Consider the following 27654-nt stretch of genomic DNA (forward strand, 5'->3'; position numbering starts at 1 on the left):
ATGCTTAGAAATTGTATCTAAAGTAATTGCTTTTGGGTTTATACAGCAGCTAACTGTTTAAAATGTGCCTGTTGAATCTTTGAATACATTTTTACTTTTTGTAGAAAACATTTAGATTCGATGTTATTTTGTCAAATTATTTTTTAAATATGTATTTAAGGAATAATTGTAGTAATTGTTATAAAGGAGGGGAGTCCAAATTTAAATATGAATTATGCATGTGCCATATTTGAACCTGTAAAATTTGCAATAAGTTTTTTTAACACTCTGGATTTGAGCAGTAAATAATATTAACTTCCAATCAGTGGTTTTATAGGTTCCATGGAATAGAATCTTTAAAAAACAGAAACTTGAAATTAAGAAAGGAATGAACTATTTATGAATTCAAGAACCTAAATTCTAGCTCTGTCTCTGCTAGCTCTGGAATCCAGAGGTTTATGGGAGTGTGGAAGTGCCACACTTAAGGACAAATCACTTAACCCCCCTAGGCCTTAATGTTCTTGTCATGGAAATAAGAAGTTAGTAATAGATTATCTCCAGTCTATCTTTCATCTCTGAAATTCTATAACTGTGAAACGCTCAGCTGGTGGTGTTTGGAAATAAGAGCCTTGCAGGGGGATGGGGGAGAGAAGACATCTCATTTTAAATATAAAAGGCCTAATAGTTGATAACTTTGCCAAAACACCGTATAATATGAAATTTTCAGTTTTTATATCAAACAGTAGAGAAATATATAGAGTAAAAAACTGAGTGTCTCTTTATTACCCCCTTCCATCCTGCTCAGCCCTTTTCCCCTTCAGTGTGACCCTTGCATGTCCCCCTTTCCATTCCTAAGACCAGGATCCCTGCAGAACTTCTCCCCAGTTAGCGTTTTCTTACTTTTTTAAAACGTTTGTGTTGTAAAGAAATTTTAATTGACTTTTCACAAAGTGAACACACCCATTTAACCACCACCCAGACTGAGAAATAGAAGCGCCCTTTCAAGCTGCTTTTCTCGAAATCTTTGAGAAAATTCTGCGTATATGTTGCATTGATGTCATTGTTTCAACTGAGGTGTTTTATTTGCAGATTTATGATAATCTTTAATTTCAGTTGGAAAACTGATGATTTATTAATCCTTAATTTTTAAAGTCACTTTTGCTACATCTTGAACTGGTTATTTTAAATGCTAGTGCTGTATAGTCCCTTTATATTTCAACATTAGTTGACACCACAAGCATTTCCAGCGTTAACTACTATGTGAGGGTTACTGACTGTAACCAGAGATAAGGCAGGTCTTCAAGGAGCTTCAGGGTGCGTATCAGGAAAACCGAGGATTACAGACAAGACAAGAAAACATGCAACTACAATAACAGATTTACTTTTTTCAGGCTAGAGATAGCCTTCTATTATTTCCTCTTATGAATAATTTAGGAGATGGAAAAGATGACATTAACTCTGGCAATCAAAGTCAGTTCCATTCTAGATGTGTAGAAAACCGGCAAACAATTGAAATCTCAGTGACTTAATTGTCATTATCCCTATGCAGTTTTTTTTCTTTATTCAGAAAGGACATTGAGACTTGCTGTTAACCAAACCTATTTACTTCTTATGTAGAAATTTTCTGTTAGAAATGGCTGGTGATTGGAAATTTTGTGTTCTCTTTCTTTATGTTTGAAAAGATTAAGCTTTTTCCTTCTTTGGTTTCAGTCTGTTTAATATCCTCTTTTGCTCCTTCTTTTCCAGAAACATTAATTATATACTTTCTATGTTATAGGCAGAGTACTAGGTACTAGAATTATAGAAAATTTCCTTTAGTTTTTCCTTTGATGTGAGAGGCAAGTAATGGCTGCTCACAGCACATGTGATGTGTTTTCTGATGAGGTAAGAACCAGGTGCTGTGGAAAAATGTAAGACAGACATCTAACTCAGTTTTGGGGCTTGGAGTCTTCCCACAGAAGGTATTGCTGAGTTCGTAGGAGTAATACGAAGTAGTCTTCTCTACCATCTTTAGCCTTAGACTTAAAGTTCTACACAGTCATGGGTTTGATTCATTTTTTATTTTTTTTCCAAAGCTATGCCTTAATCAGTTTTATTTGCTAACAGTAAGAGAAGCAGATTATTTTTTTCAAAATATAAGCATAATCATTTTATTTAAGGGGAAGTTTTTCAGTTGAAAAGTCTTAGAAGATTTGGTAGGATATGTACATTCCTGTATTGAACTTCTGCTTATACTTGGTCATATAATGTTTATATTTAAAGAATATATATATATATTCACACCCACACATATATACTATGTTACAGACACATGCATGTACAATATAATAAATACACACATACGCATATCTCCTATGGAATTGCTCTCTGCTCCAGAAGTTTATACCCTGTATATTTCAGGGCAAGGTACTGATGTCCTCTCTAGATCTTAGATTTTGGCACTTCCACACTCACATAAACCCCTACCTTTGGGGGGACATTCATTTCATCTAGATGCCCTACTCTATAACCTTCTTCATTTGCAGACCACTGGGACATTGTTTTTTACTCAGTGGAACCCGCGGTCTAGATTTAGTCTTCCTTTTTACCTTAGCTGCTGCCTGGGTTACTTCTTGTGATTCATCCACGACCTTGGCCTTGCACGTCATTGATCTTCTCATTCTGAATGATTACCTCTTCTTTTCTTTAGCACTCAGGTTCATGACCCGTGTTCTGTTCCTTGTCTCCCAGAACTGATTTACTTCTGAAGTTATCAATTCAGGCTGACCACTGAACATACTACTTCCTATATTTCCACGTTTTTCAATCAACTGCTTTCAACCTATCTTTAGCAGAATTTCCAATCCATATAATTTTTTTTTATCCATATCTTCCTAAATGTCTTTTCTTCCCTCTTCATCATGTTATCAGTCTTAAACCTTTCTCTTGTCAGTGTTGTCGAATTCCTCCCTGTCTTTTTATCGAACCTGCCTGACAGAATCTCAACTCTTTATTTTTCTACATGAGCGCTACTGGAGAAAATCACAGAGGCAGTAACAAGGCTGTAAGTTTATTGTTACCGACTTCGAACGGGCCCACACAATTGTGCTGTAATTCTATTTTTTCTAGTTCTCATTTTTCACAGCAGTTATTTTAGGCATTCACCACTCTCCTGACATCTCCAGCTTTCCACTTTCCTTCTCCCTCTCAGCAAATGACTTGGTATTTCATTGCACAGAGAAAATGGAAATCCTCAGATGAGAACTCCCACAATTTCTTGCCATAAGCATATTTACATCTGCACTCGTTCGGTTTTGTTTGTTTGTTCTTACTGTTTATAGTGGGAAGAGCCTTTCAAGGAGTGGAAAGTCATATGCCTTTAGAAACCAAGTGGATAGTAGAAAATAGGTGAAGCAGTAGGGTAAGGAGTATTCTGTGACTTGTAGGGCATTGATAAGAGCAACCTGAGGACATCCAAATTCAAGTTTTTAACACTGTATCAGCTGGAGAAAATCCTGCCATGGTATGAGCATGGCTGCTGTTCTAAGACAAGTCTTCACAGTGAAGATGGAGCCCACACCCTGAGCCTTCTTAGGGGCTTTACTGCTCTGCCCCCCGACCATGCCCATTTTCTCCAGCATCAGTACCTCTTTTGCTGTTCTTTCCCATCGATATTTTAACATGTCCAAGCTTGTTCCATCTTTTGAAACCTTCATTTATCTCTATTTTCTTCTCTAGCTACTTCACTTTCTCCACTCTTAAACTAAAGAGAGAATTGCCTACAGTTCGGATGTTTGACAAATTTAGATTGGAGTCCTTACCACCCTGTTCGTGAGCTCTGAGACTTTTATCCTCTCCAAGCCTAGTTTCCTCAACTGTAAAAATGAGGATAATACTTTGCTCCGTCATAAAGTTAAGTATTAAGCAAGAGAATGCATGTATCATAACACGAAAAAGGACATATTGTATATTCAGATATATTTGCTTTAGCCCCTGGCAGTCTACTTTCTGTCCCGATCCCTGAAGAGTTAATGGATTTGTTTATGGGTCTCTTCTCAGTAGTAATTAGTACCCCTGACAGTCTTGTCTCCTCAAAGTAGCTCTTCTACGGTTGTCCCTGCCACACACCCCTGGTTCACCCTCTGTTTCTGTGAATACTCCCTCGGGTTCCTAGGGCTCTTTGTCCTTTCCTCACCCTTTAAATGTTTATATTCCTCAGGAGTCTGTCCCAGTCTTTGTGCAATTATTAAGGTCGAGCTATCAATTTGGCTATAATCTCCCTAGTAGCCAAAGCAAAGGAAAAGCATTGTGATGATATTAATTTATAGTTTATGATCATTTACTATGTGCTAAGCATTTTTATAAGCACTTCTCATGTATTACTTGATATAATCTTCACAACAACTCTACAGGGTAGATGACGTAGATGAGGACAATCAAGTGCTGAGACGTAAACCTGCTCGAAGTGTTACTGCAGGTAATTCAGTTCCGGACAGTTGAATTCTGGAGCTTTCCATCCTAACTATAACACTATACACTCTCCCAAAACAGTTACATGATTAGTAGTGTTTAGAAGGGTAAAAGCATTCTTCAGGGGAACTAAAGCATCTTCTGGGACTTAGGTCAGAAATGACGTGTGTGATGATTCTTTGGGGAGATGATAGAGTATCCTCAGCTATGATCCTCTAATAAATACCACATAGTAGCATTTCATTCTCATGGAGAACATCAGTGCAGAAGAACATAGTATGTACCAAAGCAAAGCACAGCCAGTATAGTTTTTCCATTATTACATTTTTCAAACAGCCCTTTGATAGCAATTTGGGAGCTAACATTTCAAAGTCATGTCTAATAGTTTAAAGGGGACAAAAACAGTCTTACTTATCTTTGTATCTACAGTGTCTAGCCCAGGACCTGTCACTTAGAAATAGTTCGGTCAGTATTTGGGGACTGAATGTGACCACACTGAGCTCATCAGCTCCTTAAAAAAGAATGACTTGGGACAGGATATATTTCTCGTGACAGGTTCTGGGGGTGGAGTTGATGACTGCTTGCAAGATCTGATGAGTTCAAAGTGGGAGAAGAAGTGGGAACTCCGTCTCTGTGTCCTGCTTCTCCTCCCCATTCCCATATTCCTGCATTTCTTCATTGATTTATTGAAAAGTATTTCATTCTTACCAGCTCCTGTGTAAAGTGATGGAGATCCAATGGTGAGCAAGACAAAGTCTGTGCCCTTGAGATGTTTACACTCTGATGTAAAAAAACGAATTTGATGATACATTAAGATCAATACTCTAAAGGAGTATTGACAGTATTCAGCTATTCAGGCAGTGCAAACAGATTAGAGCAGGGGTCCCCAACCTCCGGGCCACGGACTGCTACCGGGCCACGGACCGCTACTGGGCCATGGCTTGTTAGGAACTGGGCCGCACAGCTGGAGGTGAGCAGCACATGAGCAGGTGAGCAGGCGAAGTTTCATCTGCCACTCCCCATCGCTCCCCATCACTCGCTTTACCGCCTGAACCAACTGCCCCCCAACCCCCACCCCCACAGCCCCAGTCTGTGGAAGAATTGTCTTCCATGAAACTGGTCCCTGCTGCCAAAAATGTTGGGGACCGCTGGGTTAGAGGAAGTGTAGTGTGTTCAGAGAACCTCAGATCTTTATTAGGGTTGGAGGTGAAGTATGATTATGAGAAATGGCGAGAAACGAGGCTTGTAGTAAGCAGGGCCAGGTGTGCTTTTAAGGATTTCACTTCTACCCCTCTTCCACATCTCTGCAGTCCCTTTCTACTAGTCTGATGAGTACAAGGAAGATCAATGTAGAAATAGGTTCCAAGTGCCACAAAACTCCTTTTTTTCTGAATACCACAACTGAAAATGCATGGTTAATCTCTTCAGTAACTATTTTTCATTGTGAATGTTTGATGTTCATGTGGCTCTTTGTCTCTCGTTGTAAACTCCTCAAGAGCAGGGTCAGTGTTTTATTCATTTCTGTGTCCTTAGCATCTGATAGTAATTCAGTAAATGTTGAAAACATCCTTAACATTAGTAGTCATTTTATGTATTATTCTATTAACCAAACCATAGTTGACCTATTTATTTTTTCTTTGAAAAACAGAGCTCAAGTTTTAAACAAATGAATTTACAGACTACTCAGTGAGTTTAAGATTACCTGTCTTTGAGTAGGGAAACATTACTAAATAGAAAAATTGAGGATTTTTTAAAATTACAAAGATACGCACAACTTAACAGAAGAATTCAGTACAGAATTTGGTCAAGTACGTTTAGTTTGAAATGCCTTATTATTGTTTTTATTTATAGACTTATGAGGAAGATCGCAGAAACTACTCTGAGCTTCAAATTAGATGTCAACGTTTGGCCTTAGAATTAGCAGACACAAAACAGTTAATTCAGCAAGGAGACTACCGTCAAGAGAACTATGGTAAAGTCAAGAGGTAAGTAGTTAAGATGGCTACAGTTGCTCTCATTTTTAGCATGCATCAGAGTCACTTGAATTCTTACCATCAATGTCATTAATTCTACTTTGTATCTTATTTTTTTTCTGTCTCCATGGTTTTGCCTTTTCTAGAATGTTGTATAGTTGGAATCATACCATATGGAACCTTTGCAGATTGGCTTCTTTGACTTAGAAATATACACTTAAGGTTCCTCCATGTCTTTTCATGGCTTGATAGCTCATTTGAATAATGAGTAGTATTCTTTTGAATAATATTCATTGGAAAATAATGTGCTATTGAATAATGAATAATATTCCATTGTCAAGATGTACCATAATTTATCCATTCACCTATTGAAAGACATCTTGGTTGCTTCCAAGTTTTGGCAATTAGGAATAAGGCTGCTATAAATATTCACGTGCCAGTTTTTTGTATGGACATAAATTTTCAACTCCTCTGGGTAAATACCAAGGAGCATGAGCATACTTGTATTGTAAGAATGTGTTGAGTTTTGTGAGATACCACCAAACTGTCTGTTCCGAAGTGTCTGTACCATTTTGCATTTCCACCAGCAATGAATGAGAGTTCCCGTTGCTCCACTCCCTTGCCAGTATTTGTTATCAGTGTTCTGGATTTTGGCCATTCTAATAGGTGTGTAGTCATATCTCGTTGTTTTAATTTGCATTTCCCTGATGATATGATACAGAACATCTTTTCATGTACTTATTTGCCATCTGTATATCTTCTTTGGTGAGGTGTCTGTTAAAGTCTTTGGCTCATTTTTTAATTGGGTTGTTTGTTTTCTTACTGTTGAGTTTTAATAGTTTTTTATATATTTTGGATAATAGTCCTTTAGCAGATATGTCTTTGGCAAATATTTTCTTCCAGCCTGTGGCTTGTCTTCTTATTCTCTTGACATATACCTTATGTCTTCTTATTCTCTTGACATATACCTTATTCTTCATTGCACAGAAACATGCAGTTTTGGCAGTTTGTTGGATTTAGATTGTACTTTTATGTCAGTTGTTTTTATTTTATTTAGAAGCTGCTTTTGTCTTTTAAAATGTGATGCCTTAGAAGATAGGAACCCAGTGAAATCCTATGTGTGTAAATATTTTTGAAATCTTACTTGATTATTTTTATTTTATGGCATCAATTTAAATACTTTGCAGTTTTATCTAAAGTTTTCTCAGCTATTCCTTTTTGACAAAAGGCACACATACTTTCAAAAAATAATACTTTCTGAGGATATGTTTCCTATTGTGCTGCTGCTAAGGCAAAGAATTTTCTTTTTGCTGGAATGTACTAATGAACCACCACTTTAGCTGTATGTCCCTAGGAAATCTTAACATTCTAAGCCAAAGTTTTGTCATCTCTCAGATGGTGCTAATACAATAACTGCACTATATAAATTAAGAAGATCAAATAAAGTAATATTTATGAAAGTATATATATGTATGCATATATAGAGAGAGATGATCCTAATTGTTCACTGCTACATCTACCTGCACCTAAAATAATTCTTGAACTAAAGCAGTCACTCAATGAGTGTTTGTTAATTGAATGAATGCTTTATAAATTGTAAAACGCCATAAGTAAATTTGCCAGGATCTGGGGGATATAACATTGGTGTTCCTACGCCCAGCATGACTGACATGCATCATGTATTATTATGTATGCACTGTTATGTCAAAATATAGTGATTGTTGGAGCTTGAAATCCATGACAGCTATACTATTGGGCTTTCAAAGAAAGCTAGATTTCAAAAGAATCATTTCAAAATGAAGTAGGTTGTGATGGTAAGATGATACTTTGAGTTGGTGTTTTGATGTCCTCTCTGCCACTATAAATCTATAGCAATAATAAGCGAAATATGAAAGGAGAAAACCAGAAGGCATAGCCATTAGAATAATCCAGGGTGGCCATGAATGAAGGGTAAACAAACCAAGATGAGTCCTGAGTTGATAATTCTTGCAGGTGAGTGATGAAAGTGGGGGTGGGGAGGTGTCTCACTTTAGCATCTCTCTTTATGTGTGTTTTATTTTCTATAATGAAAACCTAAGAAACAAAAACATAATAAGCATCATCATGTGCTAGAAATGGAACAGGAAAACAACCAAGCAAGAGTGGCTCAAACTGTGAATCCTTTGGTTCACTCAATAGAAAGAATGGATTTTTAAAAAATGGTCTGGTCACAAACATATAAGATAAACTGGGGGAAAAAAATCACGTTTATGTCCCTGATAAATTCTCACAAAGGTGCAAAAGCAAACAGATACATGGATGTTAGCTGCATCATTATTAGAAAATTCAAATGCTTTTCAACAGCAGCCTGGAAAATAGATTGTGATTTATTTTTATAATGTAATTCTACATAACAATTAAAATCATTAAATTAGATCTGAATGTATATATGGATAAGTCAAACACATAATATTAAATTTTAAAAAGCAAAATGCATTTGCCCATCTTTCTTTCTTTCTTTCTTCCCCACCCTCCCACCCCCAAAGCAGGCAGTTCCTAAACTTTCTGGCATAACAGAAAGTTCTCAGGTTTATTTTGTGATTTCGTTGCCTCAGCCCTTTCTTTAAGGAGTCTTGGTTCCTTTTAGTGGAGAATGCTATTCAGAAATTAAGATTTGGGTCCTGGTCATTGCTACATTGAACGTTATTTCTAGGCCCTTTCAGTAGGCAGAGGCGCAATGAAGAGGCAAGTGAAAGGATGGCTTAACATACTATGGATAAGATCATACCGATATTTCTAATTCCAATTCAACACCACAGTAGCTAGTTTGAAGGGGCTCCAGCTGGCCAAATAGGTACAACTTGAATATCAAGACGAATATTAACGATAATGAGTTACAATCCATTGAACAGAATAAGAGTCCTTGAGTGTGTGCTAGTAAATAAAGAGGATCTTCACAGTAGAATGCCAACCAATAAATACATATGCTTATTGGAATTACTATTTTGTAACCTCATAATACTGTTTGATTTAGAGTCATCATTGGAAGCTAAAGCCACTGGGTAAAAGTATATTAGAGAGCAGAATGTTAAAATATATCCCATAGCAAATTTGGGTGAATATCTCTTCCTTTCAGATGTCACTGAAAGTGTGTAGAATCAATTATCCAGTTATTTTATAGGACTCAGTAAACTGTGAAACGTTGTAAAAGAAAATAATTCCCACAGATTACCTATTAATTGCAAAGGGCAAAAAGATACCTTTATAGTTGAGAACTTCGGCAGATACCACCTTAAGCAAATGATCAAAGTTATTGTCACCAATAATGAGATTAAGTGACATCATCTCAATATATCTTTATTTGATGTATCGGGGATACATTATCACTTCTGTAATATTCCTGCCCAAAATGCTTAATCTAAATCTAGTCATAGAAAAACATCAGACAAATGACAGTTGAGCAACATTCTCTAAAGTTGGCCTGTGCGCTACAAAAGGTCCATGTCGTGAAAGACAAAGGACGGGAGAATCTTAACCACTGGACCACCAGGGAAGTCCTGATGATTATATTCTGATTACATTAGAGAATATCTTTAACCTTTGGATTCACACCAAATTATTTAGGGATAAAGGGACCTAATGTCTGCGTATGACAAATAGTTGAGGGGGAAAAAATGCACATGTAGAATTGTGTGCGTGTGTGTAGATGTGTATACCTGTATATGTGTATGTATTTTTATATATGTAAATGCATATATATATATTTATTCACATATATGAACAACAGAGAGGGAGAGAATAAATATAACAAAGTAATATTTAGTAAATATTACAAAGTAAATATGACAAAATGTTAACAATTGGTGAGTAAAAGTATGTAAAAAAACATATGATATGGAAATTTATCATTGTATCTAGGGGATGATATTGGAACAGTGAGAAAATATAGGGAACTTCAGCTTTACTCATTGTGTTCTATCTTTTTAAAAAACAGAACAAAACTTTAATGCAAATATAGACAAATGTAACTGTCATCAGCTGTGGATAGCAAGTTCTTGAGTATTTTTCTGTATCTGCTTTATAATCTATTTTTTTACATTAAAAAATCATAGCAAAAGTCCTTACTTTGTGAGAATAAAAACATTTGTATGTAAAGGCATAAAATACTTAAAATAATATTACCAAAATATTAATATTGATAGTCATCTTTAATTAGTGGGTTTATGGGTGATTGTTATTTTTCATCTTGTGCTTTGCTCAAGTATAATTATAATACTTTGTTAAGCAGAAGAAATCTTAGAAGTCATCTTTCTAAATGTGTTATTGAAAATCTAATGAAAAGAAAAACAGTTCTTAATAGCTCTCTCCATGGAAACACCAGGGGAGTAAATGAAATCAAGTGCAAAGGAACTGATTCTCACTGCAGAGAACAAGTTAAGAATTAGCAAATCTATTTCTCTGCTCATTTTTTAAGATACCTGTTTGTAGGGTTGGTCCAGTTCTTGGTTTTGCTGTGTTGGGGAAAGAGCTGGTCTGAAAATGGAAATAAGAATCTCTGGGTAATCATAAACAATTTGTGAATGAAATAACCACAAGAATGCCTGCCTGTGTATCATCTATGCAATCTGAGTGATGATTTAAGGCCTTTTTAGCCTAACAACTGAAAGCCTAGAGCCATGTTTTAAATTCTTTAAAAGTTTTGGCTTCAAGATTAGACTGAAGATGATTAATGAAAAGATACCAGAGTGTACCTTAGAAAGTTTTATTATTTACTTTGCTGATTAGTGTAGCTTACATATTTATTTTTTGAAGATAATAAATTCATGTTTATGTATCTGAACAAGGTCTTGAACAGAGTCTCTTCTAAATTTGAAAAGCAGATACTTTATCGTTCATGGAATGACACTGAAGTATCTGTTCAGTTTCCTGAAACATAATTGATGCTTTTAAAATGTTCGTTATAAAAAGAGACATAGAATTTACATATGTGTTTGAGTTTTATTTTAGTAAAAATAAATAAATATATTTGAATTTTATAGTGAGCGTGATGCACTTGAACAGGAAGTAACTGACTTAAGGAGAAAACATGAAACACTTGAAGCCTCTCACATAATTCAAGCTAAAGAAAGAAGTGAATTATCAAAAGAGGTAAGCTTATAGAGACACTTGTATTTTATTGTACCGTGATTGTGGACACAGCTCAGGGCAGAATTGTGAGAGGGACATTTTTCTTCCTTTCTGATGTAATTGCTAGAAAGAAGGGATTTTTTAGTAGCTCTGTTTATATGAAAATTTTCATGGTAAGGATTATCCCTCTTTATATGTTGAACAAAAGCACAAATGAAAGAAAATAACTCAGTAAGCCTTGAAAAGTAAGATGACATTGCTCTGGACACTGTCTGTCTCTGCGTGTGTGTAGGTAGCCACCTTACAGCATACTGTTACTTTACTGCAAAAGGATAAAGAATATCTCAACCGCCAGAATATGGAGCTTAGTGTTCGCTGTGCCCATGAAGAGGATCGTCTTGAAAGACTTCAAACTCAACTTGAAGAAACCAAAAAGGCTAGAGAAGAGATGTATGAAAAGTACGTAACATCAAGGTAAGATTTACATTATTTTCCATATCAATAGATATAAATTAACACCAGCTTCTTTGAGGGAACTCATGGCTTTGGGGAAGAATAGTGATTTTTTTGTAAGGTCTATAGGATGATATTACGATAATCGTTCATTTTGTTTCCTCATAAGTTACTCATATTCTAATTGATTTTTTTCTTAAGATATTTTGTTTTTTCCAACAACCAAGAGCCTATTTCTTTTAGGTAGCGATATATACACTATGATTATTTTTATTTATTTTTTCTTATGATATAACCTTTTTTTTTTTCGGTATGCGGGCCTCTCACTGTTGTGGCCTCTCCTGTTGCGGAGCACAGGCTTCAGACACTCAGGCTCAGCAGCCATGGCTCACGGGCCCAGCCGCCCTGCGGCATGTGGGATCTTCCCGGACCAGGGCATGAACCCGTGTCCCCTGCATTGGCAGGCGGACTCTCAATCTCTGCACCACCAGGGAAGCCCAATATAACCTTTTTAATTCCCAGTGACTAAGATCTCTACATAAATGTTTTATGGAAGTATGTAAATATCTTTATAGAAGTATATTTTTGAAGAAAATGTAATTGTGTGGAGCCTGAGTAAGCTGACCTTTTCTTGACTGTGTGAAACATTAAAGAATAAGGAGAGACAGCATTGAGTACTGGTTTAAGATACAGGCTCTGGAATCAGACTCCTGAATTTCAATCCTGTCTTCTCTCTTCAAGTAGATGAATAAGCTATTCCTTTATACCAATAGCCTTTATAATCCTTGAATTATTTATTCTTAATAACTTTTTTCCCAGCTTGTGATATTTTTCATCAGTTTGTGCTTCTGCTAATACCCTGTGTAACGCTTTGTGACTTTGCTAAGAGATCACAGTGGCTATGGTTGTTGTGCTTAGAAGGAAAGGTTTCGTAAAGAGTACATTCGGGTCATTTTTTTTAAGATTAATTGTCTTCCAATATGCACCACATCAGATCATTGTTTGTAAACGAAGGACCTTCCGTAATGCATTAGTTTTCAAGTCTTTTGCCATATGCGTTAAATTAGTAAAATATTTTTGAAGATGAATAATTATTCAACATGAATGAACATTTTATATAGCAATTAAGCCTTTAGGGTAATATGTTTAAAAGAAAATCTCACATGGAACTAGTTTGGAATGGTATTTTTAAGAATTTTAAAGCTTTATATCTAAACTGTGTTTTTCAAGTAACATTGTATGTAGAGCATATCTGACATAAGATATTAAAATATTACATGAAGGGCAAAGACCTATTTCTTTTACAAACAAAGAAAAAAGGATATTCCTTTTGACTCTTTGCAGAGACCATTATAAAACAGAATATGAAAATAAGCTACGTGATGAACTGGAACAAATCAGATTGAAAACTAATCAAGAAATTGATCAACTTCGAAGTGCCTCCAGGGAAATGTATGAACGGGAAAACAGGTAAAAAAAAACCACGAAGTTTATGTGATATTTTATTGCTCTTTGTTTGAAGCTTATAGTTTTTTTGTTGTTTTGTTTTTTTTTTTTAAAGTATTTATTTATTTATTTATTTATGGCTGTGTTGGGTCTTCATTTCTGTGTGGCGGCTTTCTCTAGTTGCGGCAAGCGGAGGCCACTCTTCATCACGGTGCGCGGGCCTCTCACTATCACAGCCTCTCCTGTTGCGGAACACAGGTTCCAGATGTGCATGTTCAGTAATTGTGGCTCACGGGCCCAGCTGCTCTGCGGCTCGTGGGATCTTCCCAGACCAGGGCTCGAACCCGTGTCCCCTGCATTGGCAGGCAGATTTTCAACCACTGCTCCACCAGGGAAGCCCGAAGCTTACAGTTTTATCAAAGTTAAACTTTAGTTCATGACATAATGTCTTTTTTAATACATTAAAGAAAATTTGTCATAAATCTAAGTATAATGGAATATTAAAGTTCTAAGGTCTTTGATAACTAGCTTAGAACAGCATTTATCAGATGTTAGGCCTGTTTATTCTGGTATTCCTATTATCTTTTTATTACCCTGTTAGCTTTTCCTTTTGCCTTTACCTTAGTTCAGATTAAGGACAGAAATGAAAAGGAAATTAGAGAGTACTAAGAGATACCAGTAGTTCTTCCTATAATATGCCAGTGATTTCTCCAGGAAATTTTTAGAAGCTGGAATAATAATATGAAGTATTGCTTATGCCTCATATAGCTGCTGGTCCTAATGTTAGATAATCTTTAAGAAGGATCAGTTTTATTCATGCAGTTACTTTTAGAACAGCATATATTAGGTTTTTTTAGAGATTGGCAGCATTAAGGGAAAAATAAATGCTACTTATTTCAATAGCAGTTATTTTTATATACCATCATTATGGTTCATATGGCTTTTCAAAGTTGATGTTTTAGAGGGAAACATTTTTGAAATGGACTTAATTGTCATATTAGTTTATCAGCACTGACTTGAGTGTATGCTGTTATCTTTGCCAACAAGCAAGACTTTAAATCAGACTAAGGTTGATATTAGAGAAGGTTACATTTGAGCTCTAAGAACAATAAATTTACTTATTTAGCAAATATTTATTAAGGTCCACCATGTTCTAGATACATGTCAGATGCCATAGATACAGTGGTGACCTCTGCCTTTGCAAAGCTGGTAGTCTAATGGAGAAATAGAGAAACAATGATCAAAAGTATGATGATAATGGAGCAAATGGCAAGATACACAGGGTGAGACCACATAGACTCAAGGTATATCTAACTCAGCCCTGGGAGGAATCAGGGAAGACTATGTGGAGGGAGAAGTACCCATGCAACACCTGCATGATGACTAAGAGTAAGACTGTCAGTTATGGGAGGGAAGGGAATTAGGGGAATTAATGCACACCCTGGAGGCAAGACAAAATGAAGTTGTTTGAACAAATAGAATAATTCAGAGTGGTTAGACCATAGACCAAGAGGCAGCGAGTTGTAAGGGATGAAGCAGAAGAGGGAAGCAGGTCCAAATCATGCATTTGAGCCATTGTCTAAGACCATGAACAATCGAAAGATTTGGGGAATATGCGTGATATGATCTAATTTTATATAAAAAGACCATTCTGTGATGTGGAGGATAGACTGAAAGAGTATAAGGCTATAGACAAAGAGGCCACTTTTAGAGGTTGTTTCCCTTATCAAGACGGGTGGTGAAGATGGAACTGGATTAGTAGCAGTAGAGACGGGGAGAAGTGGGCCAGATTGGAAAAGTGCTCAGGAGATGGAACTAACCTAACTAAACAGTCAGGAGGATTCATTGGCTAGATTGGATTGGGGAGTGAGAAGTTACGGATGTCACCAGGTTCTTGATTGGGCAGCTGCGGGGATAGTGATGCAGTTTTTAAAGCATTAGAAAAAGACACGGCTTTAATTGGGAAACATGACAAATTTAGTTTAGTTTCATTAAGTTTGTGTGACATATGCAAATAGAAAAGTTGCTTATATAAGGTCTGAATCTCAGGAGAAAGATCTAGATGTGAGCTAGACCTGTGGCATAGGTGATACTACTATTTTGTTTTACAAATAAGTACTTATAGTCCTGTGACTCAATTCTGTTATGGATTTTATAATAAAGGCTTTTATTGGCCAACTTAATAACCTTAAAATTTATGGGATTGTTTCTATGGTAACGTGTGATTACTTCCAAACAATTCACATAGACACATAAACCTTGGTATGTAATCATTTTGAGAATGCACTGATTTTTTGGTTTTTGTTGTTGCCGTTGTTGTTTTACTTTTTAAAGACTCCTTTAAAATGCATTCCCTGGTAACATAAATTGATGTAAACTAGCCCCTATTCTCTAAGATGATTGGTAGAGGTAGGTTGAGAAACAGTCGACAGAACCATTTCTGGAAGCAGGGAAGCTGAAGACAGGTTTCGTTTTTCCCTGTGTTGTTCTGACTCCATAGCCACGTCAAAGTGGATACCACCTAGTCAGGGAATTCCTGGGACTGGGGCTACTGCCCTAGAAACCCCAGTCAGCCACCAGATCCAGAATGACCCCATGGATATTGAAGCTAGGGTGGATGGTTGCCACCAGGTGGTGCCAAACTGCATCCCAGGCCTAAAGACATTTGAATTGCACAGGACTTCTAGCCAGCTGTATGTAGTGTAGGCTCACCTTTATCATTGTATTAACCTCACAATAATCCAACCCTGTGTTTTGTGTGGCTGAATCTTTTTTAATCCCAGTTTCTTCATTCTGGCAGGATTTAACTATAGTTAGAGCTTACGTTCCACTGGTCTTTCACAAGGTAAAAATAAATTGCAACTTATTTCTTTTTAAATCTTACAACTTAAAATAATTAAGGAACGGATTTTAGTATTCCTTGTTATGAAACATGAGATTCAGAAAACACAAGTGTACACATTTAGATATCTTTGTGTCTGAGCAAATTAATCATGTGCTTTGGACTTACACGTTTAATTGTGTCAGTTTTATTTTAGCAAAGTATGCTGTTACAATATGAATTAAAATGGATAAAGTACTTACACTGGCATATTGGTACTTAGTCTCCTTGCCTCTTGGCCAATAAACATTTTTAGGAGAAAGTTAAATAATAAGATTAGAGAAATATATTTTGCCTTTGATTTGCTTTCTATACGTTGGGGGATATTAAGAGAGTACCTTTTTAAAGACTTAAATATAAGACATGACACCATAAAACTAGAAGAGAACATAGGCATAACATTCTCTGACATAAATCATAGCAATGTTTTCTTAGGTCAGTTTGCCAAGTCAGTAGACATAAAAGCAAAACTAAACAAATGGGACCTAATCAAACTTACAAGCTTTTGCACAACAAAGGAAACCATAAACAAAATGAAAAAACAACGTATGGAATGGGAGAAAATATTTGCATGTGATACAAGGCTTCATTTCCAAAATATACACGCAACTCATACAACTCAATAACAGAAAAGCAAACAACCTAATCAAGAAATTGGCAGAAGACCTAAATAGACATTTCTCCAAAGAAGACATACAGATGGCTAATAGACACATGAAAAGATGCTCAACATTGCTAATTATTAGAGAAATGCAAATCAAAACTTTAGTGAGGTATCACCTCACACCAGTCAGAATGGCCATCATTAAAAAGTCTACAAATAACAAGTGACAGAGAGGGTGTGGAGAAAAAGAAACCCTCCTACACTATTGGTGGGAATGTAAATTGGTGTAGCTACTATGGAAAACAGAATGGAGGTTCCTTAAAAAACTAAAATTGGAGTTGCCATACAATCCAGCAATCCCACTCCTGGGCATATATCTGGAGAAAACTCTAATTCAAAAAGATATATGCACCCAAATGTTCATAGCAACTCTATTTACAATAGCCAAGACATGGAAGCAATCTAAATGCCCATAGACAGATAAATGGATAAAGAAGATGTGGTATATGTATACAGTGAAATACTACTCAGCCATAAAAAAGAATGAGATAATGCCATTTCAACATGGGTGACCTAGAGATTATCACACTAAGTGAAGTAAGCCAGAAAGAGAAAGACAGATAACATATGATATCACTTATATGTAGACTCTAAAATATGATACAAATGAACTTATTTACAAAACAGAAGTAGACTCACAAACAGAAAACAAACTTATGGTTACCAAAGGGGAAAGGGAGTGGGGGAGGGATAAATTGGGAGTTTGGGATTAGCAGATACAAACTACTCTTACCTAAAATAGATAAACAACAAGGTCCTACTGTATATCACAGGGAACTATATTCAATATCCTGTAATAAACCATAATGGAAAAGAAAAAAAAAGATATGTACTCAAGGGTTGAGATTTAATAAAGTAATTTTACTGCTTTAAGAAAAGAGAGAGACAGAGTGCCTTTTATTTTCTCCTCTTAGATGTGGAAAAGAAAGATGGAATTCAAGCCATGCAATCTTGGTATCTGCCCCTGCAGTCAGTCATACCAGTAGTTTGTGAAGTTAAGGTGTTGAGAGGGAAGAGGAAGAGAAGAGATAAAGACCTAAGAAAAGGCAGAGATAAGCAAAGAAAGAACTTGGGTATTTGGGTACATCCAAAATACCATAGTTGGGATTATAATGTGTATGTATGCTTTGGCTCAGTCTATGAGTTAGGTTTCTTGTCTTTTTCTGTACTTTATATATAGTTGCTTTAAAATGATATTTTGGAGCTGTGGGAAATAATGAGTGAAACTCACTATGGTGGTGAGATTTATTGTATAAAAAACTTCTTACATAGTAGGACCATCTTGCACATTTGGAAGAAAAGCATTATTCCCTGAACAGGGAGTATATTATGAAAGAGATTTGGAATGAGACTAAACTTAAATCTTGGCTCTGCCACTTACTAGCTGAGTGAATATGTCACTTAATATCACTGAAGTTTAATTTTCTCTTTTATAAAATGAGCTCATAATACTCTTTCACAGGGTGATCTGTAAGGTCTAAATGAGATAATATATGTAAAAAGTACAGTATAAATTATAAATCTGTATGTAAATGGTAGTTATTTAGATACCTTTTGCTTATGAGAAATACTTTAAAAAATTATTTTATCCATTGTGTTGACAATTTAAGTAAAATGAGCATTATATAAAAGAAAACTGGTAGCATTATGGAATTGTTTATCGTCACTGAAAGGCACTATTACAAAACATATAATTATTCTTAAGTATTGATCTCCGTGGCATTTAACCACTTGTGTTGAATGAGACAATATAGACAGAGAGTCTGCATGCCATTTGTTTCAGTCCAAATTTTTGCATAAGATGGCTAACTTATTTGTTCCTGATTAATACTGTGAGATAATGAAATAAGAGGAGTTAAATTCAGCTGATTGTTTTTTCAGAAAGTAAAACTACCTTTACCTAAGAAAGGCTCATTATTATAAATAGTCTCATTATTATAAACACAGAAAGAGCTAGGCTCATAGTAATGCTGTAAAAAGGGTAAGGATGAGTTTGTTAGAGATATTCATTATACTCTTTATACTGCACAGAATATGGAAATTCAAATTGCTCTACAGTTATTTGAAAGGGGGAAGGCAGTAGGGAAAAGGGATCAAAAATATGTTTTTAAATGTAACAATTAGTATTGCTTTAGTGAATTTATTTTCCCACCGTATCAAGAAAAGCTATCTTGACCACAGTTTATCATCCTCCAAAAGTACTCAAGAAGAAACTTAATGACGTAAACTTAAAATATGCATAGAATCTCAGAGTGATAGTAAACACTTTTGAATCTTGAATCTAAGTTTATTTACAAAGGTTAGTTGAGTATACCTAATGCATTACAATAGGTGAATTGGAACTAGTGTACAGAGGTTCCGTTCATGATTTAAGAAATATATGTCCTCATTAGTGCTTAAACAAACTTCTTTCATTCATATCCTACCAGATACCTGTATAATTTTTAAAGTTCTTTTATGGAAAAACTTAAGAATATTCTACTTTATCTTTTCAGCTAGACTATTCTGAAAGTATATGGCTTTACAGATAAAGCCATAACTCAGTATCTTAACTTCTCAAATAATTGTAAATGAAATTTTATTGTTAGCTGTCTTTTATTGTCAACTATATTCTTTATGCCTATAAGTGATTACACATGCATTCACTGCTTAATTCATAATATTTAAGAATTTCAAGGTGTATAGGGTGTTCCAGGTATGAAGCAAGGACAGTTTGGGTTATGCAAAAACTTAGATTTTCCTTCATTGTATCATTCATAGGGTGGTGAGGGAGGCTGGTAAAGGGTAGGGTCAGATTTTAAAATGTCCTGTTGTCAGGTTATGTGGGGACGTTTTACAGTAAAAGGATGGCATGATATATTCATTTTTTGTAACCATGGTTGCAGTGTGAGGTGGATTATGGTTGAAAAGGACATGGGGGCAGAAAGATTGGTTGGGAGACAGTTGCAGAGTTTAAGTGAAGATGAGAAATGGAATAAGAGCTGAATTTAAAGATTATTTAGGTAGTAGAATTGACAAGACCTGGTTATTGACAGGAAGTGGACCAGAATAACTCCAGCTCTTCTGCTTTCCTGGTCTCAGAGAGGTGGATTGTTAGGCACAGCCATTAACTCAAGGTTGTAGACAAGATTGAGAAAGGAAGATAACACTTAATTCCTGATGTTTTACAGATATGGCAGCTCTGATCAAGCCCCAAAGTACTTCTCTAAGATCACATGGTTTATTTGTCTACTATTCATTAAGAAATTTTAAATTTTATTATTACTTATTTTATTATTATTTATGAGGTAACATTGATTTATAACATCAAATAAGTTTCATGTGTACAACATTGTATTTCTACTTCTGTATACCCTACAACATGCTCATCACCAAAATTTTATTTTTCACCTGTAATCGTACAGTTAATCACCTTTACCCATTTTGCCTTCCCCTTCCCCTTCCCACCACCACTCCATTCTCTGTATCTACGTGTTTGTTTGGTTTGTTCATTATTTTGTTTTTATTTATTTATCAGTTTTTCATATTCCACATATGAGTTAGATCTTACGATATTTGTCTTCCTCCATCTGACATATTTCACTTAGCATAATACCCTCAAGGTCCATCCATGTTGTCACACATGGCAAATTTCATCTTTCTTTATTGCTGAGTAGTATTCCATTGTTTGTGTGTGTGTGTGTGTGTGTGTGTGCGTGTTATATATATATATATGCCACACCTTCTTTATCCATTCATCTGTTGATAGGCTTAGATTGTTTCCATATCTTGGCTATTGTAAATAATGCCACAGTGAACATAGGGGTGTGGATATCTTTTCAGATTAGTGTTTTCTTGTTCTTGGACTATATACCCAAAAGTGGGGTAGCTGGATCATATGGTAGTTCTATTCTGAATTTTTTGGGGAATCTCCATACTGTGTTATAGTGGCTGCACCAATTTACATTCCCACCAGCAGTGTAAAAGGGTTCCCTTTTCTCTAGATCCTCTTCAACACATGTTATTTCTTGCCTTTTTGTTAATAGCCATTCTGTCAGGAGAAGGTGATAGCTCACTATGGTTTTGGTTTGCATTTCCTTATTAATTGGTGGTTTTGAACATCTTTTCATGTGCCTGTTGGGCATCTGTTTGTCTTCTTTAAAAAATGTCTGTTAATCTCCTCTGCCCATTTTTTAATCAGGTCGCTTTTGTTGTTGAGCTGTATGGGTTCTTTATGTATTTTGGATATAAACCCCTTATTGCATATATCATTTACAAACATCTTCTCTCATTCATTAGGGTCATTGTTGAGTTATTAATGGCTTCCTTTGCTGTGCAGAAGCTTTTTGATTTGATGTAATTCATTTGTTTCTTTTTGCCTTTGTTTCCCTTGCCTGAGAAGACATATCTAGAAAAATATTGTTAAAATTGATGTCAAAGAGCATACTGCCTATGTTTTTTTCTAAGAGTTTTATGGTTTCAGGTCTTACATTCAAGTCTTTAACCCATTTTGAGTAAATTTTGTGTATGGTGTGGGATAGTGGTCTAGTTTCGTGTTTTTGCATGTGGCTGTCCAGTTTTCCCAACACGATTTATTGGAGAGACTATCCTTTCTCCACTGTATGTTCTTTGCTCCTGTGTCGTAAATTAATTGTCCATATGTGTGGGTTTATTTCTGGGCTCTCTATTCTGTTCCATTGATCTGTGTATCTGTTTCTCTGCCAGTACCATGCTGTTTTGATTACTGTTGCTTTGTACTATAGTTTGAAACCAGGGAGTGTGATGCCTGCAGCTTTGTTCCTTTGTCTCACAATTGCTTTGCTTATTCAGGGCATTTTGTGGTTCCATATAAATTTCAGAAAGTTTTGTTCTATTTCTGTGAAAAGTATCTTGAGATTTTGATAGAGATTACATTGAACCTGTAGATTGCTTTAGATAATAAGGACATTTTGACAATGTTAATTCTTTCAATCCATGAGCACGGAACATTTCTCCATTTATTTGTGTCTTTTTCAATTTCTTTCAACAGTAAGATCACATAGTTTATAACTAGAAAATTTTCTCTACTGTGCCCCAGATACAACTCCCCTCACTTCTCAGGTAAGGCGCTGAGGCAAGAAGCGACCTTAAGGTGATGAAGCTTCTCCAGCAGTTTTCTCTGTTTTCCCCATGGTACTCTTAGAAATGTTATAATTTTCTTTATATACAATAAAAAATATTGGGAAACATTGCCCCAATTATCATTCTCTAAGTGAATACCTTCATATTTTTAATTTAGATTTTCATATTTTAAAATTTTTGTATTGAAGTATAGTTGATTCACAATATTAGTTTCAGGTGTGTAGCATAATGATTCAGTATTTTTATGGATTATACTCCATTTAAAGTTATTACAAAATCATGACTATAATTCCCTGTGCTGTACAATATGTCCTTATTGCTTACTTATTTTACACATAGTAGTTTGTGTCTTTTAATCCCATACTCCTATCTCACCCCTCCCCTAGATTTTCATATTTAGATAACATACTAACAATAGCTACTATTTATTGAGTATACATAAATAGATGTATCACATACATTATAGAGAGAATTAAATGGGACAGTTTATGAGGTTATAGGTATTAGTATCCCCATTTTACAAATGTGGAAGCTGAGACACTGAGAAGCTGTTATTTGTCTATGATCATAGACTTTTTAACTGGTGAAACTAGGTAGCTCTGACTCTGCAGTGTAATGCATACTCCCATCTTACTGGGCAAGGCTATGAAAATTGACAAAAGATTTCTTACTGAAACCTAATTTTGGACTTCCCTGGTGGCGCAGTGGTTAGAATCCACCTGCCAATGCAGGGAACACGGGTTTGAGCCCTGGTCCGGGAAGATCCCACGTGCTGCGGAGCAACTAAGCCCGTGTGCCACAGCGACTGAGCCTGTGCTCTAGAGCCCGCGAGCCACAACTACTGAGCCTGTGTGCCACAACTACTGAAACCCGCACGCCTAGAGCCCATGCTCCGCAACAAGAGAAGCCACCGCAGTGAGAAGCCCGCGCACTGCAACAAAGAGTAGCCCCCACTCACCACAACTAGAGAAAGCCCGCATGCAGCAACGAAGACCCAACACAGCCAAAAATAAATGAATAAGATAAATAAATTTATTTTTTAAAAAAAAGAAAGAAACAAACTCTAATTTTAGTGGCAATGTTTTTAGAAAAGAAACTCGGTCTTTTAAGAGAGTTTGCAAACCCTGCTTCACACTTGAGGGCTGAGTGCGGATTATTAGAACTTTATAAAAGCAGTAAAAGCATTCGTAATTTTGAAAATTAGGGAAGAGGCCTTTATTTTTCTATAAAATGGTATAATTTTTTGACAAGGTCTGCCTCAGACACTACTCTGCACTTATAACTAGAGCCCATCCCCTCTTGCTGTATAAGGACACACTCCAGAAATTCTCCTCTATGTCTCCTATATTGACAGTTTTCCCCTCTCTGCCATGTATTAAACATATTATTTCTCCCCTTTTTAAAAAGCCTCTTTTATCTCCACTTCCCCCTCCAGCCACTGCCCCGTTTCTTTGCTCCCCTTTGTGACCAGATTCCTGCAGAGTTTATATACTCATTCCTTACCCTCATTTTTAAAATTCCACTACCAAACTTTGCCCCCACACCAGTCCAAAAAAGCTGTTCTTATCACAGCCCCCAGAGACCATGTTCCCAAAAAGTCTAGTGGTCAGGTTCTCTTCTTACCTTGCTTGACCACAGCGATATTGAATATAGTTGATCACTCCCTACTCCTGGAAACACACTCTCTTTAATGGCTTCCAGGATCCCACACTTTGACTGTTCCCCTTCCTCACTGGCATCTTTACTGGTCTTTCCTGTCTCCTTGATGTCTTTTGCAGCTGCCTCCGTGACATTTCCACTTGGTTATCTAATAAGCGTCTTAAATTTAACATGTCCAGATGCAAACTTCTGTCCCTCCAACCTTGCTCTGCCTCAGTCTGACCCAGTGTGATTAAGGACAACTCTAGTCTTCTTGCTCAGGCCAAAAACCTTGAGGTCATCTTCAACATCTTTTTCATATTCCATGTGTTATTCATTAGCAGATCCTTTTGATTGTGTCTTCAGAATTTATTGATCTTTTATCATCAATAAATACTACCTTGGTCCAAGTTATCATTATCTCTTGATTGATCTTTTATCATCAGTAAATACTACCTTGGTCTAAGTTATCATTATCTCTTGCTCTGATTACTGCAAGAGCCACTTAAGTGGTCCCCCAGCTTCCTTCTGTGTTCCTGTTAAACAGTAGGTCAAATTGGATCACTCCTCTGCTCAGATAAAAAGGCACTCCATCTCACTCTGTCAAAGTTTAAGTGATTAAAATGGCCTGTGATGCTACCTCATCTGTGCCCAGCGTTCCCACCCTCATTTTGCTACTCTGTTCTACTCACTTACTCAATGACACTGCCTCCTGTTCCTTTAACAGTGGCATGTTTCCCACCTCAGGTCCTTTGTATTTACAGTTCCCACAGCTTAACCACCACTTCTGGATACCCTGCAGCCCTGTCTCCTCTCTTTCTCCACATCTTCAGATGTCACCTGCTCTCTCCCATCTTTCTTGACCACCCTGTTTAAAATTGTGAAGGCCCCCCACTCCTCCCACACCTACTAGCCCACACCCATCAGCCCCTTCTCTGCTTCATTTTTCTCCAGAGCACTTAGGACCTACAGACATACATTTGGTTTCTTTCCTACTAGAATGCAATCTCCACGTGAGTACGGACTTTCCTCTGTTGTTCACGGTTGGATTCCCAGGTACCACTGTCTGGTCTGTTGTAAGTGCTCAATAAATATTTGTTGAATGGAAGAATGAATTGCTCCTACTTTTGAGAAATCAGACTGTTGCTTTAGATGAAATGAAAAGCTGCACAAAATTTATAATGAGATGGATTTGATCAGAACCAAGCATGGTGACTGACATTTGTAGTACCTCAATTAACCATCCACCAGAGTCACCTAGTTTCATTTCAATATATTACATTTTATTCCATCAGCTACTTGTTAAACCTCAACACATTAATGGATTTCAAAGTGTTTTGTATTTTGGTGCTTACCTTTTTTTTATAATTTAAAAAAATCATTTATCTACTTTTAGCTGAAGTTTTGATATCTATAAAATGAAAAAAAAATGTGCTTGAGCACCAACTAAAGTAAAACGATAGGAAAATGTAGCGTCTTCATTTAACAGTAATCTCAAAAAGTTTCCACTCTTAAAATGCGTAACTTCCCCCAAGAAATTGTTACATAAAATTTGTACTTTGTTGTTTTTTTCATGTCCTATTCATTCACTTTTCAACTATGTTAATTAAAGGAAAAATTATCAGTCATTGATTATATAATAACAGATAATCCACTTGGAATTCTTTTATTTCATGCCATCTTTTTTTTTTTAAATCTTTATTGGAGTATAATTGCTTTACAATGGTGTGTTAGTTTCTGCTTTATAACAAAGTGAACCAGTTATACATGTACATATGTTCCCATATCGCTTCCCTCTTGCGTCTCCCTCCCTCCCACCCTCTCTATCCCACCCCTCTAGGTGGTCAAAAAGCACCGAGCTGATCTCCCTGTGCTATGCGGCTGCTTCCCACTAGCTATTTTACGTTTGGTAGTGTATATGTGTCCATGCCACTCCCTCACTTTGTCACAGCTTACCCTTCCCCCACCCCATATCCTCAAGTCCATTCTCTAGTCGGTCTGTGTCTTTATTCCCATCTTGCCCCTAGGTTCTTCATGACCTTTTTTTTTTTTCTCAGATTCCATATATATGTGTTAGCATACGGTATTTGTCTTTCTCTTTCTGACTTACTTCACTCTGTATGACAGACTCTAGGTCCATCCACCTCACTACAAATAACTCAATTTCGTTTATTTTCATGGCTGAGTAATATTCCATTGTATATATGTGCCACATCTTCTTTATCCATTCATCTGTTGATGGATACTTAGGTTGCTTCCATGTCCTGGCTATTGTAAATAGAGCTGCAATGAACATTTTGGTACATGACTCTTTTTGAATTATGGTTTTCTCAGGATATATGCCCAGTGGTGGGATTGCTGGGTCGTATGGTAGTTCTATTTTTAGTTTTTTGAGGAACCTCCATACTGTTCTCCATAGTGACTGAACCAATTCACATTCCCACCAGCAGTGCAAGAGGGTTCCCTTTTCTCCACACCCTCTCCAGCATTTATTGTTTCTAGATTTTTTGATGATGGCCATTCTGACTGGTGTGAGATGATATCTCATTGTAGTTTTGATTTGCATTTCTCTAATGATTAATGATGTTGAGCATTCTTTCATGTGTTTGTTGGCAGTCTGTATATCTTTTTTGGAGAAATGTCTATTTAGGTCTTCTGCCCATTTTTGGATTGGGTTGTTTGTTATTGAGCTGCATGAGCTGCTTGTAAATTTTGGAAATTAATCCTTTGTCAGTTGCTTCATTTGCAAATATTTTCTCCCATTCTGAGGGTTGTCTTTTGGTCTTGCTTATGGTTTCTTTTGCTGTGCAAAAGCTTTGAAGTTTCATTAGGTCCCATTTGTTTATTTTTGTTTTCATTTCCATTTCTCTAGGAGGTGGGTCAAAAAGGATCTTGCTGTGATTTATGTCATAGAGTGTTCTGCCTATATTTTCCTCTAAGAGTTTGATAGTTTCTGGCCTTACATTTAGGTCTTTAATCCATTTTGAGCTTATTTTTGTGTATGGTGTTAGGGAGTGTTCTAATCTCATACTTTTACATGTACCTGTCCAGTTTTCCCAGCACCACTTATTGAAGAGGCTGTCCTTTCTCCACTGTACATTCCTGCCTCCTTTATCAAAGACAAGGTGGCCATATGTGCATGGGTTTATCTCTGGGCTTTCTATCCTGTTCCATTGATCTATCTTTCTGTTTTTGTGCCAGTATCATACTGTCTTGATTACTGTAGCTTCGTAGTATAGTCTGAAGTCAGGGAGCCTGATTCCTCCAGCTCCGTTTTTCGTTCTTAAGATTGCTTTGGCTATTCAGGGTCTTTTGCATCTCCGTACAAATTGTGAAATTTTTTGTCCTAGTTCTGTGAAAAACGCCAGTGGTAGTTTGATAGGGATTGCATTGAATCTGTAGATTGCTTTGGGTAGTAGAGTCATTTTCCCAATGTTGATTCTTCCAATCCAAGAACATAGTATATCTCTCCATTTATTTGTATCATCTTTAATTTCTTTCATCAGTGTCTTATAATTTTCTGCATACAGATCTTTTGTCTCCTTAGGTAGGTTTATTCCTAGATATTTTATTCTTTTTGTTGCAATGGTAAATGAGAATGTTTTCTTGATTTCACTTTCAGATTTTTCATCATTAGTATATAGGAATGCCAGAGATTTGTGTGCATTAATTTTGTATCCAGCTACTTTACCAGATTCATTGATTAGCTGTAGTAGTTTTCTGGTAGCATCTTTAGGATTCTCTGTAGTATCATGTCATCTGCAAACGGTGACAGCTTTACTTCTTCTTTTCCGATTTGGATTCCTTTTATTTCCTTTTCTTCTCTGATTGCTGTGTCTAAAACTTCCAAAACTATGTTGAATAATAGTGGTGAGAGTGGGCAACCTGTCCTGTTCCTGATCTTAGTGGAAATGGTTTCAGTTTTTCACCATTGAGGATGATGTTGGCTGTGGGTTTGTCATATA

At 36.3% G+C, this 27654-nt stretch overlaps 1 protein-coding gene across 1 annotated transcript in view; it reads left to right on the plus strand.

Moving 5' to 3' along the window:
* The window catches only part of PIBF1 (progesterone immunomodulatory binding factor 1), a 199467-nt gene that overhangs the window by 36235 nt on the left and 135578 nt on the right, over positions 1 to 27654 (plus strand). The window contains exons 5-8 of the mRNA XM_065895935.1: positions 6280 to 6413; positions 11420 to 11528; positions 11800 to 11981; positions 13305 to 13430. Of these exons, the coding sequence (XP_065752007.1) occupies positions 6280 to 6413; positions 11420 to 11528; positions 11800 to 11981; positions 13305 to 13430 (551 nt within the window). The remainder of the gene's footprint in view (positions 1 to 6279; positions 6414 to 11419; positions 11529 to 11799; positions 11982 to 13304; positions 13431 to 27654) is intronic.

This window comes from Phocoena phocoena, chromosome 18 (assembly GCF_963924675.1).
Source record: "Phocoena phocoena chromosome 18, mPhoPho1.1, whole genome shotgun sequence".
Classification (NCBI taxonomy): Eukaryota; Metazoa; Chordata; class Mammalia; order Artiodactyla; family Phocoenidae; genus Phocoena; species Phocoena phocoena.